General features: G+C 47.6%; 1 protein-coding gene across 1 annotated transcript in view; it reads right to left on the bottom strand.

Moving 5' to 3' along the window:
- Sgip1 (SH3GL interacting endocytic adaptor 1) overlaps positions 1-17512 on the bottom strand; it is a 99849-nt gene that overhangs the window by 61726 nt on the left and 20611 nt on the right. Inside the window, exons 6-7 of the mRNA XM_010605235.2 lie at positions 15765-15819; positions 14954-15129 (exon numbers count right to left, since the gene is read on the bottom strand). Of these exons, the coding sequence (XP_010603537.1) occupies positions 14954-15129; positions 15765-15819 (231 nt within the window). The remainder of the gene's footprint in view (positions 1-14953; positions 15130-15764; positions 15820-17512) is intronic.

The following is a 17512-nucleotide window of genomic DNA, read 5'->3' as shown; positions in this document are numbered from 1 at the left end:
CCCACCACTGTCTGTTGTTTTTGAAGCCTGGCTGTCCTGCACCTCCACAGTGTGCCAGGCACTGGCTGCCTTCCTGCCTCTGCCCGCACTGGCTGCTTCTCCCTTGCTGGCCTCTCCCCTCCCCCTGGTCAAAATCACACTGGCTCTTCAAGGCCAGGGACCTTGCCTTTGAGAGAGCTTTCCCAAGCCTTGCAGTCAGAAGAAAATGTCCAGGGCAGGGGATTTAGCTCAGTGCTTCTGCTACCTGCCTCCCAAGCATAAGGTCCCAAGTTCAATCTCAGGTACCAAAAAAAAAACAGGAAAAAAAAAAAGTAAATGTCCCTTTCTCTTGGTTGATTGCAACACATTTGTTTTTCTCAAAATAATAAATATTGAAGGTTTTTGTTTGTTTGTTTTCCTGACATTTTCTAGCCTCGGGAAAATGGAGGTACCCGTAGCTAGTATATTTTTTGCAGTTCTTTTGTTCTGTATTATTTCCACATCTATGCAGTTAAGAATTCACAGTCGCCTTACATACATGTTCTCTCTGGCCCTGACCACGGGGCTGGGTGCAAAGTGGGCATTCAAAATACGTTTACGAATTCTCTTTTGGGGGCACTCAAAGTATGTTCCTGAATTCTCTTTTTTGGGGACATTAAAACATGATACAAGAGTTTGAAACAGTGTTACCGGAAATACGGAGAGGCGAGTCTCTCTCTAAGGTAGCGCTGAATTGCACGAGTCCCAGGCCCATGGTCCTATTTGTAAGGGTTCTTCCTTGGCCCCCATGAATCTCCCACTTAGCTCTTCCTTCGCGGTTAATCAGTCTCCGCCCACCCATTACAGAGGCCCCCAGGAAGTGTGTGGTGCCCTGTGAGCTGGGAGAGGGTAGCACACTCTGAATCACTTTCAGATGCGGGCCCTTCCTTCACAAGTGGGATGGAAACTACTGACGAGGTCTGAGTTCTCGATCTGCAGACCACCAGAATACTGGGATGAAATCGAATTGCTCCAAAGCGGGTGTCAGGGTGGGAGGGGGATGGTGAGATGTCATTCTCGGATCAGCCCCACCCCTTCTTGCCGGGTGTCCTCGAAAAGTCACACCGTGCCTCAATCGCGTGATTTGTGAGGCCGGGGTGATTGTTCCCGTGTGAGGAAGAGGACAGGGTGATGCTGACAGCTAACGTTCAGTGAGGACATATGGCGACTCTGCCTTGTATGGCTGACCTCCTCAGGGGCTCCGATTCACTGATGGAGAGGAGGAGGCTGGGAGAGCTCCAGGGCATGGATCCCAAGGGGACAGAGCTGGAGCTGGCTGCAGATCTCCGACTGCAGATGGTCTGGTCCAGGGTGGGCTTGGGGTCCCTGAACAGGCTGAACCCACCTTCTGGATCTGGAAACAACGGAGCTCAAGGCTTATAGATCATGGGTTTGGGAAAGAACCTTGGAACTTTCCAGTGGAGAGGGCTGAATGGATCACACCAAACAGTTACAGAGCGCAGGCCAGCGTGTCTAGGGCACTTTCAGTCACCGAGATCAAACTCTGATGATAGGGTTCATTTCTCATTCTTTCTTAGAGTCAAAGGCATTTTGTTCAATGCAAATAAGAAGAATAAGTGGAACATACCCTCACGCTAAGTGTTACCCTCACCTTCCTTTTTATAGTTTCCACCTGGCCCACGTGATACATGCAACCACCTTTATTTAAGGTGTGGCTTTGATGTGGCACCTACCAACACTTAGGCTATGGCCTCCTGACTGGAGGGTGGCTTCAGAACATGTAAAAACAAAGCAAAAAGCAGAACATGACAATTTTCTTTCAGGGAAAACAAAAACATTGCTTGAGGTGAGCTAATGGCATTTGAGTTGATTTTTACAGAAGAGATGTAGGCTTCTGGGCTTAGCTGGGAATAGACACAGAGCAAGTATGCTTTGGATTGGACAGAACAGTTACATACGGGCACCCACTGAATGGGCTTCTGCAGCAGGGGTTTTCCTGTCCCCTGGACTAAGAAGACCTGGAAGTCTTAGCAAAAGATAAAAGACAGGGGACCCATCTGATCGGCAGCTCTACAGGGTCAGACTGACCCTTGACCCCCACAGAAGTGTGGCAATGCAGGTACTCATTCAAGTTAGGCTTTGTGAAGGCTACGTTTCTGCGGGAGGGGCTGGAAACCAGCAGTGTTTAGAACTGGATTCTGTGTGAGCGCAGAGCTGAGGCTGCAGTGATGATGGAGAGAGCCTGTTCTGGACTTTGCCTCCACGGTCCCCACACGGGATTCATTCCCTGAGCTCAGCCGCTTAACAAGGGGCCCAGCTGCCCGTGGGAGTTTGTGGCACCAGCTGTCACCAAGTGCGATCCAGGCACTGGAAGCTGGGTTTGATGTGTGAGTTTTTTCAGAGTCAGGAGCAGCTCAACTTTAAAAACAGAACAGCTGTATTCTGGACTTTAATATTTTAACTAGTGAAATTTGATTATAAAATAATCTCCTTTTAATTATTTATGGCCACTCAGGCATTCACAAAGAGCAAAATGTTTATTTATTCATTTACTAAGCCACTAACAGCTATTTCCCTGAGCACCTAATAAATATCCAACACAATTCCAGGCACATTAGTAAACAGGAGATAGTAAAAAATAATTGATGCAATAAGGCAGCAAAGTATTAAGTGTTTTAGAAGATAATGCAATTTTAAAAAGTGGGGCAGCTGCGAGAGACAGGGAAAAAATGCCACCTTCCTTTCGTTTAGAAATAAAATTTTCCTCATCTCCGAGAAAGTATTTTTGGATATAATTAATGTAGGTGATTCATATTCTAATTTTTCTAAAACAATGAAAAGTTACATTGATTGCTATAATTTCTGACCCTAAAAAAATCATCAGAGGGCAAAGAGATACAATGGGTTTTTCCTTATAGTGTTCTACGTATTTCACTCTATTTTTCAGGCATTTATAGAAACTTCTTAGTATAAAAATAATTATGAGTTTAAGAAAGGTAATCAGACACCTGGTGCTCAGGACTTAGGGTCACAAAGCCACAGGGAACCCCAGGCTTCAGATGAGAAAAGACCTCCTGTGGAGGGCACAGGTAGAGGGGAGAACAGCAGATAAAAGCCCAGGTCCTACAGAAAGCACACTGGTCAACTTCCACGAAGGACTCTGAGAGAAGTGGTAAGAGAAAGGGAACGATTGCTGATGATACCCATCTGTCCAGCAACGCGGAAACCTTGTTGAGTTGAAGGGGAAAGGATCTTAGAAGTTTGGAACTCTAAACTTGCTCTATTTACATCCTTTTATATAAAGAATGCGAACTGTACCAAAGCATGGCCAGGCACCGAGTTCCCCACAACCGTCGGGGGTGAATCCACCCAGCGGCACATCAGGCTGTTCCAGGCCCCTGTCCTGTGTCGCGCAGGGCCTTGGCTCTGGAAGTAGCCTAGCAAGAACCCCCCACTCCATAAGCTGTTCTCAAATTATGCTTCTAGTAAAAACTTATTTTCCAGGTTAATTGCTGCCTTCCAGGACCCCTGCTACTCTGGCTCTGGCTATTAGTTACTAAAAATAGTCTTAAAATTCTAAACTCTACAGGAGGGCCACACAATCAAGGTAGAAGAATTCACAAGCATGAAAATTAGCCTTTTAAAAAATTACAACTGACATTATAACTAAAAGCAAGTAAATGAAGAATTTGTTACTGTGAGCCCACCTGACATTATGCGTCTACATGGCAGTCTCATTCTATTAGACTTTAAATTGGTGGCAGAAATTGGGTGTTTGTGGTTGCCAGCAGGGTGCTCAAACCCTCACATAGGGAAGGGTCTGGAGCTTGGCAAGGAAAATCCGACTCTTCCACCTCACACAAGGAAACCAAATACCACAGCCTATGAGGGTCCAACCAGCACGAAGCCGAGCAGTACTGACAGAGGTGGTCCAGATGCAATCCCGGACACTTCACTATTTTCAGGGAGATCAAAACATACTTAAGGGTTCCTCTCCAAAGTAGGGTGGGCAGGAGAGGCTTGGAATATGATACTGTAATTTTACAGGTCAGGAAATGGGAGCAGCAGAAAATTCTCCAGGAAAAACAATTTCATAATGAAGGCAAGAAACAACGTACGTTAGACGAGACCCAAAATTCATTCTTCTGCAGGCAGTGTGTGGTGTTTTAAAATGTAGGAAAAAGGGCTGGGGATTTAGCTCAGTGGTTCTGCCGCCTGCTTTACAAGCAAAAGACCTGAATTCGATTCCCGATACCCCCCCCCAAAAAAAAGTAGGAAGGAGAAGAATATATTTCGAAAGAGAAACTCCCTGCCACCAACTGCACCATCTCTCCTTTCTAGGGCCTAAAAAAAGAAAAAGGAAAAGAATCAAGGGTTTCATGTAAGGCGCAAATTGCGGCGGATTGCAGCTGCTGCCCCTCCGGAGAGAGAGCTGCCTCTGGCACCTGGGATCCAGTCTCCATGTCTCCCAAGGCTATGGAGAAGGGAGAGGCGGTCTCTGAGCCTCAGGTATGAGAGTCCTGGTCTGGCCCGACCCAAATTGTGCTTGCCCTGTGTTATGGCTATGTTTAGCTGTCCCCCGAAACCGCATGCTTTTTCCAGGGGTGGCTGGATCCAGAGCGTGGGACTGATTCCTGGTGGAGCTGGGTGGGCGTGCTACCTGCCCTAAGTAGCGGGAAGGAGATAAAAGGGGCAGAAAGTCCCTGTTAGGTCCCTTGTTGCTTTGTCTGCTTCCTCCCCGATGAACCCTGGTCGCTCTGTCCCAGCCCACCCTGCCCTGGAGCCAGCCTACTAGGGACTGAAACCTCTAGACTGAGCTCATTAAACCTTTCCTCCTTGAACTTCGGATGTCAGGGTGTTTTGTCTTGAGCCCCAGGGAAAAGTAAGGGAGACACCTGGAGGCGGGGTAGCACCGAAGCTGGGGCTCTGGTCCAGGTCCCAGGTGGGGCTGATGGATCGCTGAGCACCGTCCTGGCGCAGTGCTTTGCTCTCCTGCACCTCACGTGTTTCCGCAGGGAGCTGGGGCTGCAGTGTGGGAGACGGAGCTCTCCTCCCCCACTGATGACGCCTCTTTTTTCACTGAACTCCGCAGGGCGCTGAACCCTTTTCCAAAGCGAGGACAGGAGGGGGGTGGTGTTACCAAGCAGCGGCAGCCAATGCATGGCGTTTGCACTCTGGCGGGCGAATTCAGGGCTGGAAGGGTGGGCGGGCCACCTGGAACAGCGCGCCCAGCGCCAGGCTGTCTCCTGTTCAGAGCTGGCTCCCCCTCCTCTAGTTTATTTATTTTTTGAGGAAACAATTCTGTCACAGATTGCAAACCTCCAGGAGCAAGATTCAGCTAATTGCTCCTTCATAGCTCAGTGCGGATTTCTGTACTTTCGTGTATCATTGAATTCTACAGGGGAAAGCGGGGAGGGCCTCCTACTCTCCATCTTTCCTATCTTCCTTCTTCCTGACTCACGGTTTTACTCCCTAGATTTATTTCCCTTCTGCTCTTACAGGCTCTCAAATAAAAGAAGAAAGTGCAGCCTAGGGGACAGGGACGAGCAGAGCCTCCTGGGGCATTTCATGCACGGTCTCCTCCATCCTCCTACACCAACCCCAGGACTTGGGGTCAGGGGCTCAGGGTGAGGAACTTGTCCATGGCCCACAGATCACAAGATACAGATTCCGAAGCCCTCCTTACTTTGGGGGCTCAGGTTCTCCTGCTTCTCCTGCTTCAGAGGCAGCCCTATCTTTCTGGGTTCCCTTTCCGGGCCCCCCACTCTTCCCCTACAATCGAGACTCTTAGGCCAGAACATAGAGCAGCAAGTGAAAGCCGAGAAGAATCTTCACGAGACTGCAGCACAGACCTTAAATGTAGACGAGAAAGTGGATTGTGCTTTAGGAAAGGCGGCAGGCACCGGAGTTCAAGTCCTGGCCTCGAGCCTGCAGAAGGCTGCTGGCCTTGTTGTGCCCATTTCCCTGCCTGCTCCTTTTACCCTTTTCCTCATCACTGGGCGTTTATACAGCACAAGGCATCGCTGCACGGTACCAGGGACATAAAAAGTGCCTGCTGAGTCATTGTTCAGGGAGACTGAGTCACACAAAAATGAGGCGTCACTCTTAACATTTAAGATAAAGGTGCACAGCATCTGAATAGAAGACAAGAAAATTTTAGTAAATTAGGAGTCACCTATGATGCAGCAGGACCCACGCCAGACTTGGTAGGGTGTCGGCCTAGCCCAGGTCACTCGTCACGGAGGACGAGGCGTAAGTGCCACACAAGAGAGCATCTGTCACCGGCTCCCCACAGGAGGGCCAGGAGGTGGCCTTTGGAGAGGCCGCTGGGCCCCGGGCATCCCTGCCACCCTCAGAGGGTTGTGAGTACTTGGATATGGGAACAGGATTCTTTGGTTGATCTAGTGGACTTTTCTTAGCCAAGAGTTTTGATTGAGAGAAGCAGAAGACAGTGGTTAAGAGTTCTGAATTGGAAACTGGTCTTTCCGGATCCAAACTGTTCTAACTTCACTTACTGTCTGTGAGCCAATCTCAGTGCCTCAACTTTCCCATCTGCAAAGTGGCGCAGTGATACCACCTGTGCACAGATTGTTGCGACAGCAGAGATGTTAATGTCTGGAATGTATCTGCCACGGTCGGATCTCCACTTCCCGCACCACCAGCCGTCCACGCTGTCCCCACGCCTGTCATCACCACCATCACCCCCCACTCTGCCACGGCCGTCACCATCACCACTGTACATTCTCCAATGCTCTGTAACCTCAAAGAAGGGTTGAGAGGAGTCGCCAGGAGACACCGCCTTGCTGCTCTGATTAATAATAGCTGTCAATCACTAAGGACCTCCTTTGGGTTTTATTTACAAAGGAGGGGTGATTAAAAAAAATTAAACACCTATGCAGTAACTGACATATTGCCATCGATTCCGGTCGTTTCAAACACACGCATCCCGTGGTCCGTGTCACTTTCTGCAGCAGGGCCGGAAGTCTTCCTTCATGAGCACCTTCAGCTGAGCTGTTGTGGCCGCCGTGGTGTCTGTGATGATTTGAAATGTCTCCCTTCCACAGTATTTTGACTTTGGAGAAGGCAGAGTCACACGGTGCCAGATCCGGTGAAATAAGGCGGATGACAGCACACTCTTAATTTTCACAGGCCTGGTTTTCCATTGGAACTTGACAGCAGCATTCACAACTGTGATCACGCCTCCAAAAGACATTCACAAAAGAGGATTTCCAGAATTGCTTCTAAATGTAGCAAGGACAATGGGATAAACGTGTTCAAAATGTTGAAAACAAGGTGGAGCACTCTGAGGGGCACCGATAGCAGTGTGTCCTGTGACAAACTTGAGCATTCACGGTGTCTGTGGATCGCACACTGTATACATTTATTTACTAAGCACTTTGTGTGCCTCGCTTCCTTAATCCCCATGGTTCCCCAGGGAGGGGTGGTGTCATTCACTTCATTTTGCCCTCCAGTAAGCCATGACTGGGGCCAAGAGTCACAGAGTTAAGTAGCCTGGTTGAGGTCACGCGGATGATGTGCACTAAATCAGAATGTGGACTCAGTTTGGACTTACTCAGGAAAAGGGCTCTTCATCAGTAAAGCACTCCACGCTTCTAGATAAAATATAACTTTTCAAGTCTGCCGTGAGTTTGGCTCACTCAACAAAAGCAGAGGAACCTGAAGCAGTGCATGAGAAAGGAAAAAGGTTACACCGTGAATTAAACCTCAGTATTTGTCTCTCGTGTCCATGAGAGCCACGGCAGCCAGCCTGGTGTCAAAGTACCTGGTGAGCCGTGTGCCTGGCTTTGCATCAGAGATGGAGCTCTTGTGTGGGTCCAGGAGGGACGGCAGTGTTCACGTGAGAGACATCACTTCAGAGACTTTGGAAGGGTTTCGAGGTCGGGGGACCCTAATCTTCAATCAGGAAACAGAAAGGAAGACCAGAGAGGGTTGGGTCCCAGGGGGAATTTCAGCTGCTAGCAACAGTGTCTCATGCTGTTTCTCATCCTTTTTAAGGCATGTTAGCAAGAAGACTGGGCAGAATGCTCAGTATTTCCGAGGTAAGCTCTCAGTGTCCGGTTTGTGGAGGGTGCTCGGCACATTCTTGGTGAAATGACTCACAGGGGAGTGAGGACGCCCATCCCCCACGAAATAAACCTGGCCCACTGCAAATGCCACCTGCAATACTGCTCCGGAGAAACGCCACGTGCAGGACTGGCAGGACCTTGCACACCAGCTCACAGGCATCATGAAGGAGCCACTGTTGTGTATCCCCTGTTTGATGCTTAGCATAGTTACTGATCTGGGATTGAAATGAGTTTTGGCTCTTTGAGTTCCCTGGCTTATTACTACTACTAATATCTTAAAATTGTGTCCTAGGCTCTGCAGACAGACAATTCTGACAGAGATCAGCTCTGAATACAGTGTCTGCTCTGAGTGTTTCCTATGTTCCAATTGTTTTGACCCTCAAGCGACCCTGTGGAGTAGCTGTGGGAATTGGGCCCATTTCAGGGAAGAAATCAAGGTGCAAGCTTTATAGTGTGCCCGACGTCACCAGTGAAGGACGCAGAGGCCATTTGTTTGAATAATTGTGACATCAAGTGTCTATTTCTGTTTCCCTCCAATTAAAGGAAATTGTATTCAATTCAATTCAGTTCTTAATTCAATTCAATTATATGTTGAATTCTGACTGCACTGCTTTGTGGAAAAGGCATATTTTCTTGAAGTTCAGTCTTGGGCCTGTTGTTTTATTTAGTTCCTTTAAGAAGAGAAATTACTCTTTAAGAAAACAGCTGCTTCTTGGGGATGGCGTGGAGGTTTATGTCTACCCTGAATATGTGGGCAGCGAATGGTGAGGAGTATCGTCTCCTCCCACTTCCGAGTCCTCTCTGGGACTGGTCTTTACGTTGTACTAGGACAACGTACTAGTTGTAAACTAGTTGTACTAGTTTACGTTGGACATTCATCGCAGCGACGCTCTGCAAAGATTTGTTGTGCAGGTGTGAGTGCGTGTGAGCGTACACATGTGGATGTGGGTGCCTTTGCACCGAGCCGAATCCCTGCTCCGCCTCCCCTTTTATTTTGAGACAGGGCCTTGTTCAGTGGCCCAGGCTGAGCTCCAACTTGAAGTCCTTCTGCCTCAACTTCCCCCAGCGCTGAGATTACAGGCAAGCACCATTATTTCTGTTTGAGCAGTGCAGCTGCAACCCAAACAGGCTTACGCACCTTCCCCGAGCAGCACAGTCAGCAAGAGGCTGGCTCTGGTCTGTCATCTTTCCCTCCCTTAACTTGGCACCAGTCTTGAAAGAAAATTCCATCATAAAAGTCCAAAATGGAGAACACGGATGTGAAACTAGCACCACTACGAGGTGCATTTGATCTGGTTAAGAGTGAAAGTCCAGGCCTGGTAAGAGGTTCGCAAACTCCTTTACTTAAAATTTGCCTTAGGATAGAGAACCCCATGTTCCAGGACATGAAAATACTGTGCCCCTGAGCGGCGGGAGATTGGAAATGGGAAACACAGCATGACGCCCAGAAAAGGGAGAGACTCAGATGCCAAACAACCAGCCATGAGAGGACCGGATGAGGGAATGTCCCCGGGGTTGTCTGCGGCTCCTGCTTGTCACATACAGAATGACTCTGAAAGCTGAATGAGTGTTACGTCGTGTGACAAGCCTGAGGTAGCTACAGCCGAAAACATTTGGTCCTGCTCGAGACCTGTGCTGACCCTCGCAGGAATCCCTCAGCACTGTTTCCAGCCCGAGTTTAGAGAAGAGCTCAAGGCTGGGGCAGTCGTGTGGGAAGCAGGTTAACAAGGAGCACTGTTGCGGGACCCAGGCCTGCCCGAGTCCTCATGCTCTGTTCTGCTATCACCACATCGCCCCTCCTTGGACCCCAAATTCTAGGGGTGACTTATGCAGATGGCCAGAAAGCACCTGGAAGGAAGGTGGCGCCCTAAGTACAGGTACAAAGCAGCCAGGGAAGCTCAGCTCTCCCCCCGGGGCTCTCACAAGGCAGAGCCGGGCAAGGCTGTGCCCCCCAACCCCGTTTCTCCAATTCACCACTGCATTTAGTAGAGGCTCCATGACCGCTGTGAATCACACGGAAATATGTGGCTGGGTGGAGGTGCAGGTAGGTGGCTGACTGTGGGGTGAACAAGGGTGGCTTCACAAGGCGTGGGTGACGATGAAACTAGAGTGTGGTCACCAGCCACAGTGCTCAGTCCTTGCCCGTCCCACTCCCATGTTGTTGGCTCTCCCACAAGCATTTGCCAAGTGGCCATGGCACGGAGGGGCATTATGGACACAGCCTTCAGGAGTCCGAACCTTGAGGTCAGCCTCAGCTGCAGAGCACTGCCTCGCCCAAGGCCATGGCGGCTCACAGACAAGTACTGGCTGATGCAGGAGGGTAAAGTCTTTCAGCTCAGCCAAGCTCACAAAGTATGGAAGGGGCAATTCTGCCCCAGGCCTCCCCGGGGACCAGCACGGGCTGAGGCTGGACGCACAGAATGGTTCAGCTTTCCCACCTCCCGCAGGGGTGAGGATCAAGGTCACCCTTAATAAGCACCCCACACACTGTGTTTTGAGTTGGAATCAGTCTGCTCCACGGAAAGCCAGTGGGCAAAATGAGCAGATTTACCCCTTGTTCACTTTCTGAAGAGCACGACTCCAACCGAGGGCAAGAGTGACGCGTTTGGTTTAATGGAAGGAGGCTCATCTCGCAAAAGTGTAGGAAGCAGGGATCATCCTCAGCCAGAGGAAGCACATGCTTGCTGCAGTCATACGTCTCAACCAGACAGTGTGATTTCTCATTGAAATCTGCATCTGCTTCTCCAACTATTAGCTAACATGGGATAGAGCAACGCTGCCATTTTGAAATTAGCAATTAGAAAGTTTTAAAAGGGAACATCATGGAGTCAGTAAGTTCAGGGAGTAATTTTGAGGACAAATGGGAAATCCCATTTCCTGATGAACTCCCCTAAATAAACTGAGATTATCTAAAACATAGTGAAAGAAATCACCAATGTCTTCTGAGAACTATTTCTTTGCCTTTTAGTCCTAGAACCTGAATTTTAGCTGGCTATCTGGCTATTCAGCAGAGGATGCTATTCCCAGCATCCCTTGCAGCTAGAGTATCCAGGTAACAGAGTTAAGGTCAGGGGATTTGGGAGATGTGCTCCACCTGAGAGGTAAACCTATCCCTGGAAGGAAGGCGGTTGCTTTTCATTTTCTCTTTTCTCCACTGGAGAGCTTTCACCCTTGGAAAGCAGGAGCAATGGCACTGGAAGTTCCTGGATTTTTGAGCCACCTTTGAAATAGGGCTCTGTCACCCTCTGCATGGTATCCCAACTCTTAACTTTTATGGGAGAGAAAAATAAATCACCTATTTTGTTGGAGCCACTATTACTTTGGTCTCAGGTAAAGCAGATGAACCAATATTGTACCTTACAGTGGTGTCAGATCAGCAGCTAAAGCCCGTGTGATGTTCATTCTTTGCCTGTGAGCATGGTATCTTATTATCAGGAGGTTACAACAGGGTAAGAACAGGAAGTAACATCCTTTGCCTGGGAGCTAACTCCTGTGTCATCCCTTCTCTTTCTGTTGTTTGGTCTTGTTTTGGCCCATGTTATATTTTCTTTCTACATAAAAGTTGCAAGCCAAAAGGCTGGACTAAAATTTTATTCGTCTAACTACACACTAGGATTCTTTGCCAGCAATTAAACCCCACTTTTTTATTATTGAAGCTTTTTCTTAGGGTGTAGTCATTTTCAGATAGGTTTATATCATACATGTGCATGTATATTATACATTATGTACATGGATACACAGGAATAATTCATTGTATTTTACTCATTTCCTGAGTAATGTGCTTACCTAGTGAGTACAGGGAAATTATTTATACAAAATAAAACCAATTCAAGGTAAAATGAGTTAAAATTCATAGATACATATTTACAGATGAATAAAAAGAACAAGTAGAGGCCGGGAATTTAGCTCAATTGGCACCATGCCTACCTCATAAGCACAAGATCCTGAGTTCAATTCCCGGTACCAGAAAAAACAAAAACAAAAAAAACTTCATCTTAAAAAAATTCAAAAGAAATAGAAATTAGAAATTTAGCCCCAGTCATTGCTATAAATCATTTGGAATATCCTCTATTTCTATAAACGCAATGATTGAATGCTTTTGTACCACAACAGCCAGACCTTAGTGAAATATTTTGATACATCCTAATGTATCAGGGATACATTATTTTGATACATCCTAATGTATCCTATCCTAATGGTGTGGCTCTATTTCTTTTTAACTACTGGAAGAAAGTACAGATGCCTGAGTCTGGCTGGAGACACCTAAAGTGGTACAAATCATTTGCCTCTTTTATCATGGTATCAGTTGGGTTCCAGGAAGTTGTTTCTACTTGCTTGGTTATGGAGACAGTGCAGCAGGTCTATTATGGGATATACCAAGGGTGGTAGAAAAGTATAGCAAATGTTTAAATTAAAAACTCATTACAGTAAAAGACACGCTGCCTCTCAAAACACTTCCGCTTGCTTCAAATATACTTATCCCAGAACTCTCGCCTCTCTCTGAAGCAGTTCTGGAGTCCTCTTTCCTGAGTGTCTTCATGAGGTGATCAAAAACCCGGCGAATGTTGCCGCCAAGTGCCATCCCAAGGAAAGGCAGCTTACAGAAACATAATGCTGTGTCTTCATTCTCCTTACTCACCAGATCTGGCACTGTGTGACTGACTTCCGCCTCTTCCCCACGGTCAAAATGACCATGAAAGGGAAGCGTTTTGAATCCATTTAGGACACTGAGGCAGCCAGGACGGTGCAACTAAAGACGCTCAGGTGAGAGGACTCCAGAGCTGCTGTGGGAAGCGGCAAGAGCTATTGGGTACGTGTGTTTGAAGCAAGGGGGAAAATACTGAGGAGGACTCAGGGCAACATGTCTTTTGCTGTAATAAAAATTTGAAAAATTAAAACACTGTAATTTGGGTCATTCTGTGGACATGTGGTTATCTAGAAGAGGACAAGCATTCTCTAGCTAAAAATGTTGTGCTCCCTTGTTAAAATATGAATAGCCCACTCTTCTATACTAAATATCAAAAATTACACATACTTGAGAATCACAGCAGTGGAAGAAATGAGTTCTCATGCGGAGGGAAAACAGGAGGTGTGGGGGGAGGGGAGCAGTGGATCCACTGGCTTGGGCAGTTGCTGGTCCCAAGATTTTTCCACCTAAGCACATCATGCCAATATCGCACCGTAGCAGCTGATGTCGAGAAGAGATCAGAATCAATAAATACTCTTCTCCCTGCACCCTCAGCAGTGTCAGTGTGAAAAGACCATCTAGCAGATGACTGGGGCACACGCACATTCTTTTTGATGCAGGATTTCTCCTTTCCTAGAGTCAACTAGCTTTCAGCACACGTGTACCGTGTTTCCAGGACAGTGCCTGTAACTGACTTCACGTGCACGTGTTCACGTAATCTCCCGAACACACCCTCTTCCACTTCCCCCAGGCAGCTCCCAAGTGCCTGCTACAATTATGCCCCACAGAGAAGCGAATGCAAACTGTTTTCTGGGACTCAGTGAATTTTCACAATAAAAAAATTATTCTGTGAGTGCAAATTGATTTGAAAGGTGCCAGCTGAAAAGGGAAAAATGTATGAATTTAAGATCCCCCCATTACTAGAAATCATGGGCCAATATGTGAATTTAAAATCTATATCTTGTGCTAAAGATGGGCAAAAAAAAAAAACCAAACTAATCTATTCCATCCTTTTCAGAAATCTGCATTTGGGTGGCAGGTGGCATATGACTAAAAATTACCTAGAATATCACTTGCTGTGGTCTCTTACAATTAGCAATCAGTTTAATTGTTTCCAACAGCAGTGAGAACGGCCTTGATCCCCACCAAGGTCTAAGGAAGGTGTCATTACAGACTTTCTTTCTCCCAGGCAGGCAGAAGTTTATTCTCCCAGGATGAACAATTACAGCTCCTTCAGACAGGTTAATTGAGAAATTTCCAGAAGTACCTGGAAAATGGCCCCAGGTTTATTAACTAGTCCGTTCAGGCAGAGGCTGCGGGGAGATCAGAGCCCCCGACCCAGGGCGATGCCAAGAGCCAGTCAGCTGTGACTTGAAAGCCTTCAGCTGCTCCTCACAGCTATTTTTAGAAAACTAGGGTGGCATTTACCAAATACCGCAGGAAAACAACACTGTAAATTTTGAGATTCAGAATTTAGCAACTAAAGAAATTCAGTAGATGGGAAACGAGGAAAGGAAACAGATTGTGAGAAAATACTAATTCGAATAATATAAAGTATTAATCACTGCACTTGAGGTACCCTGATGATAAGTGTTTTACACCTGGGTAATAAAATATAAAGAATAGGAGTTTTACCATCAAGTTAAACTGATATTTTTTTTGGGGGGGTACTGGGGATCGAACTCAGGTTCTTGTGCTTGCAAGGCAGGCAGCGGGACCACTGAACTAAATCCCCAGCCCTTAAACTGATTTTTATTATTTCATTTTGGAGCAGAGCAGGGAAAAATCTTTTTAAAAGCATTATTTTCTTAGTTTTCCTTTCATGTATTTTTATCAGGATAAAGGAAACTAAGATTTTTTAAAACTCAGTAAATCTGTGAACTTCGTTGTTTTTAATCATTAAGTCTGCCTCAGAAGCCAAATCTGGATTTTTTTTTCATTTTTTTTCCTTTCTTTGTTTATAATGCTCGCAGGACTAGAAAAGAAAACAAGTTCCCAGGCATTTTCAGCATTTTGAAAACCGTTAAGAAGCGCAGTAGGAAGCGAGGCAACTTCCTTATGCTAGAGGGCGCTGTCTAAGCTTGACGGAACTCAGGAAATGGTGAGGGTATGCGGCAGCCTCCAGCGCAAGGAGGGTCTGGGGCGCAGAACACGCGGATCCACCCAACCTTTCAAAGCTTAGCACGGGAACGCCACTCACCACGGGCGACGGGGACAGCGCGATGTTCCCTATGGACGCTTTCAGCTCATCCACGGTGGCCGCATTCTTAAGAATGTCTTTAGATTGCAATGGCTTGATCTTGATGTTGAACTTCCTGTGCGACTCTTCTTCCTCTTCCGATTCACTGGAGGAGTAAAAGTGCTTTCCTTTGGTAGGTAGAACACAGTTAAAGATACTTAGCTCTTTCTTCTGCTGGGAGACGCTGGCGAGGCTAAGACACAGACAGGGCTAAAGGGTCCTTAGCAGGCCAGAAATCAAAGCCAAACGAACAAAAGCAAACGGGCGAAGGCTAGGATTTCATCACCGATCCCCTGAACAAGAGCAGAGACGGTGACTTCGAAGGAGTCATGATCGACAGCCTGCGTCTCTGCTGCCCTCCGGCGTTTCCGCTGGACTTCTGAGACAGAGGGCGGCTAAGCCACGGCCTGTGACCAGTTTTACGTACTTCCGGGGGAGGCGGATTTTGCCCAGCAATGAACTGGGAGCGACTTCCCCGTGACCACAAATGACGCTGCCTTCGGGTTGGAGCAGGCAGCTCAATACCTACAATTACACAACTGGGCTTCGTGGCCTTTTTCCTCTCTGCCCGCCCCGCCCCACCCTCCGTGAATAGATTAGGGCTTTGATGAGGGCTGTGTAGCACTCAGGCCAGCCTCTGGGCTCTTTATCCATCTCTAAATTAGGAAGGGCAGCTTGAAGGTTTCATCACCTTTGTAAAACCTGAACTGAGCTCACTGTTTTCCGAGGATGAGAATGAGAATTACAATCAAAACAAATAAAGAAAGGATATAGCCGGGTTCCTCGGGTCTGATGCTGTAACCTTCTTCATCCAGTTCAGGTGAGTTCTGCAAAATACAAGTGCGCAGGAGGAGGTCATTACCCTGAAGTGATGAGACATTTGTCCTTTCTAGCGTCATCTCTCTGAGGATATAGACGGGTCCCTCCTTTAGGGGGCTAAGGTTTTAACTTTGAGCAGTGTATTTTAGATATTTACCCAAGGAAACTTGGAGAATCCTTTCACTCTGAAAATAGAGGAGGAATCAATTGTCTCTGAGAGGTGCCACACACAGAGTTGATTTCGCCATTCTGTGTAAGCCAAGAACGGTGTCCAGCAATGCAAGGATCAAAATGCATATTATCTGTCCTCAGGGAACTTGAAATGTATTTGAATAGGCAAAAATAAAAAATAAAAACAACAACACAAAACATCAAGCCGTTTGGGGTGACACAAGCACCCCAGCATTTAGGGAGGCTGAGGCAGGAGGATGGCATGTTTGAGTCCCACCTGGGTGAGACCCTAGGTGAGACTTTATCTCAAAAAATTTTTTTATTTTAAAAAGCGTTGAGAATGTGGCTCAGTGGTAGAGCGCTGCTGGGCTCAATCACCAGTACAGAGCAGAACAAAACAAAACACCCACAAACAAAACAGCCTACCAGTGTTAAAAGGAAGAGGAAATCAGGGACATCTGAAAGTTGCAGGGTGTCTGTGCATGGACCCTTCTGTACAGCCTGGAGAGGGCAGAGTGACAGGGTGGGAAGGGCCTGTAGGGAGGCAGGACAGCAGAGAGCGTAGAACAGAATGGGAGGCTCAGCGCCTTCTGGGCTGGAGCAGCTGCAGCCTCTTTGGGGTGTGGAGTGCTGACAGCAGAATCAAGGTGTCTTGGGGATGGGTTCCCAGGGAGCCTGGTGCAGAGGGCCTGGAGCAAGGTTGGTGAAGATGAAGGCTGAGGGTCAGGTCTGGTGGGATGGAAGGAGTACAGGGCTGGTCGTTTTAGCTCCAGGAAACAGATATGCACAGGGAGAAAGGGAAAGGAAGCTTCTAGGGGAGTCCCAGGTTTGAACCCTCCAGGCCCTGGAAGCGGCTGGTACTTGTAAGAAAAAGGCAGGAGAGATCAAAGGCCAGTTGCGGGGTTGGGCTCAGTAGTTCACATTTGCGTTGAGTTGGGGCTCACACCTTACCTCCCTGAAAGACAGGCCAGCCGTAAGTGGACCACATGACCCAGCCACCAAGGAAGCCCCCAGGTGAAATCAGACGCCCTGTCCCAGGACAGGTGCAGCCGGCTCTTGCCAGTGCCCCAGGCCCAGGCCTGGTGAGATCAGCCCCGCTTGTGAGCTTCAGGGGAGGAAGGCAGCCAGCGGGACAGTGGTCCAATTTGAAAGCCTGGCAGAGAGAGGATGGGGCCGAAGAGTTTCAGTCTCTAAAACAACGATAATACGTGGCCGTGGAGGAAGCTTGGGCCCTAGCTTCCATGGAAAAGGCTACTTGTTTGGGCTTTTGAGACAGGGTCTCCCTATGTAGTTCAGGCTGACCTTGAACTCACTATGTAGGCCAAGCTAGCTTTAAACTCTTGGTGGTCCTCCTGCCTCAGCCTCCCAAGTGCTGGGATGATAGGTGTGTTCCAACACGCCTGGCTTAGGCCACCCATTTTTAAAAATGATTTTTTTATTGCATGCATTTAAGAAGCACTTGATGTTTTGAGGTACAGACACAGAGACTGAATTGCTACTGTCCAGTTCATACAGCACCACTTTCAGTTA

Source organism: Fukomys damarensis, unplaced genomic scaffold (genome assembly GCF_012274545.1).
Source record: "Fukomys damarensis isolate Sample0158 unplaced genomic scaffold, DMR_v1.0_HiC HiC_scaffold_33, whole genome shotgun sequence".
NCBI classification, from domain to species: Eukaryota; Metazoa; Chordata; class Mammalia; order Rodentia; family Bathyergidae; genus Fukomys; species Fukomys damarensis.
Note: the sequence above shows the minus strand (reverse complement) of the source record. Positions and strands in the feature narration are given on the sequence as shown.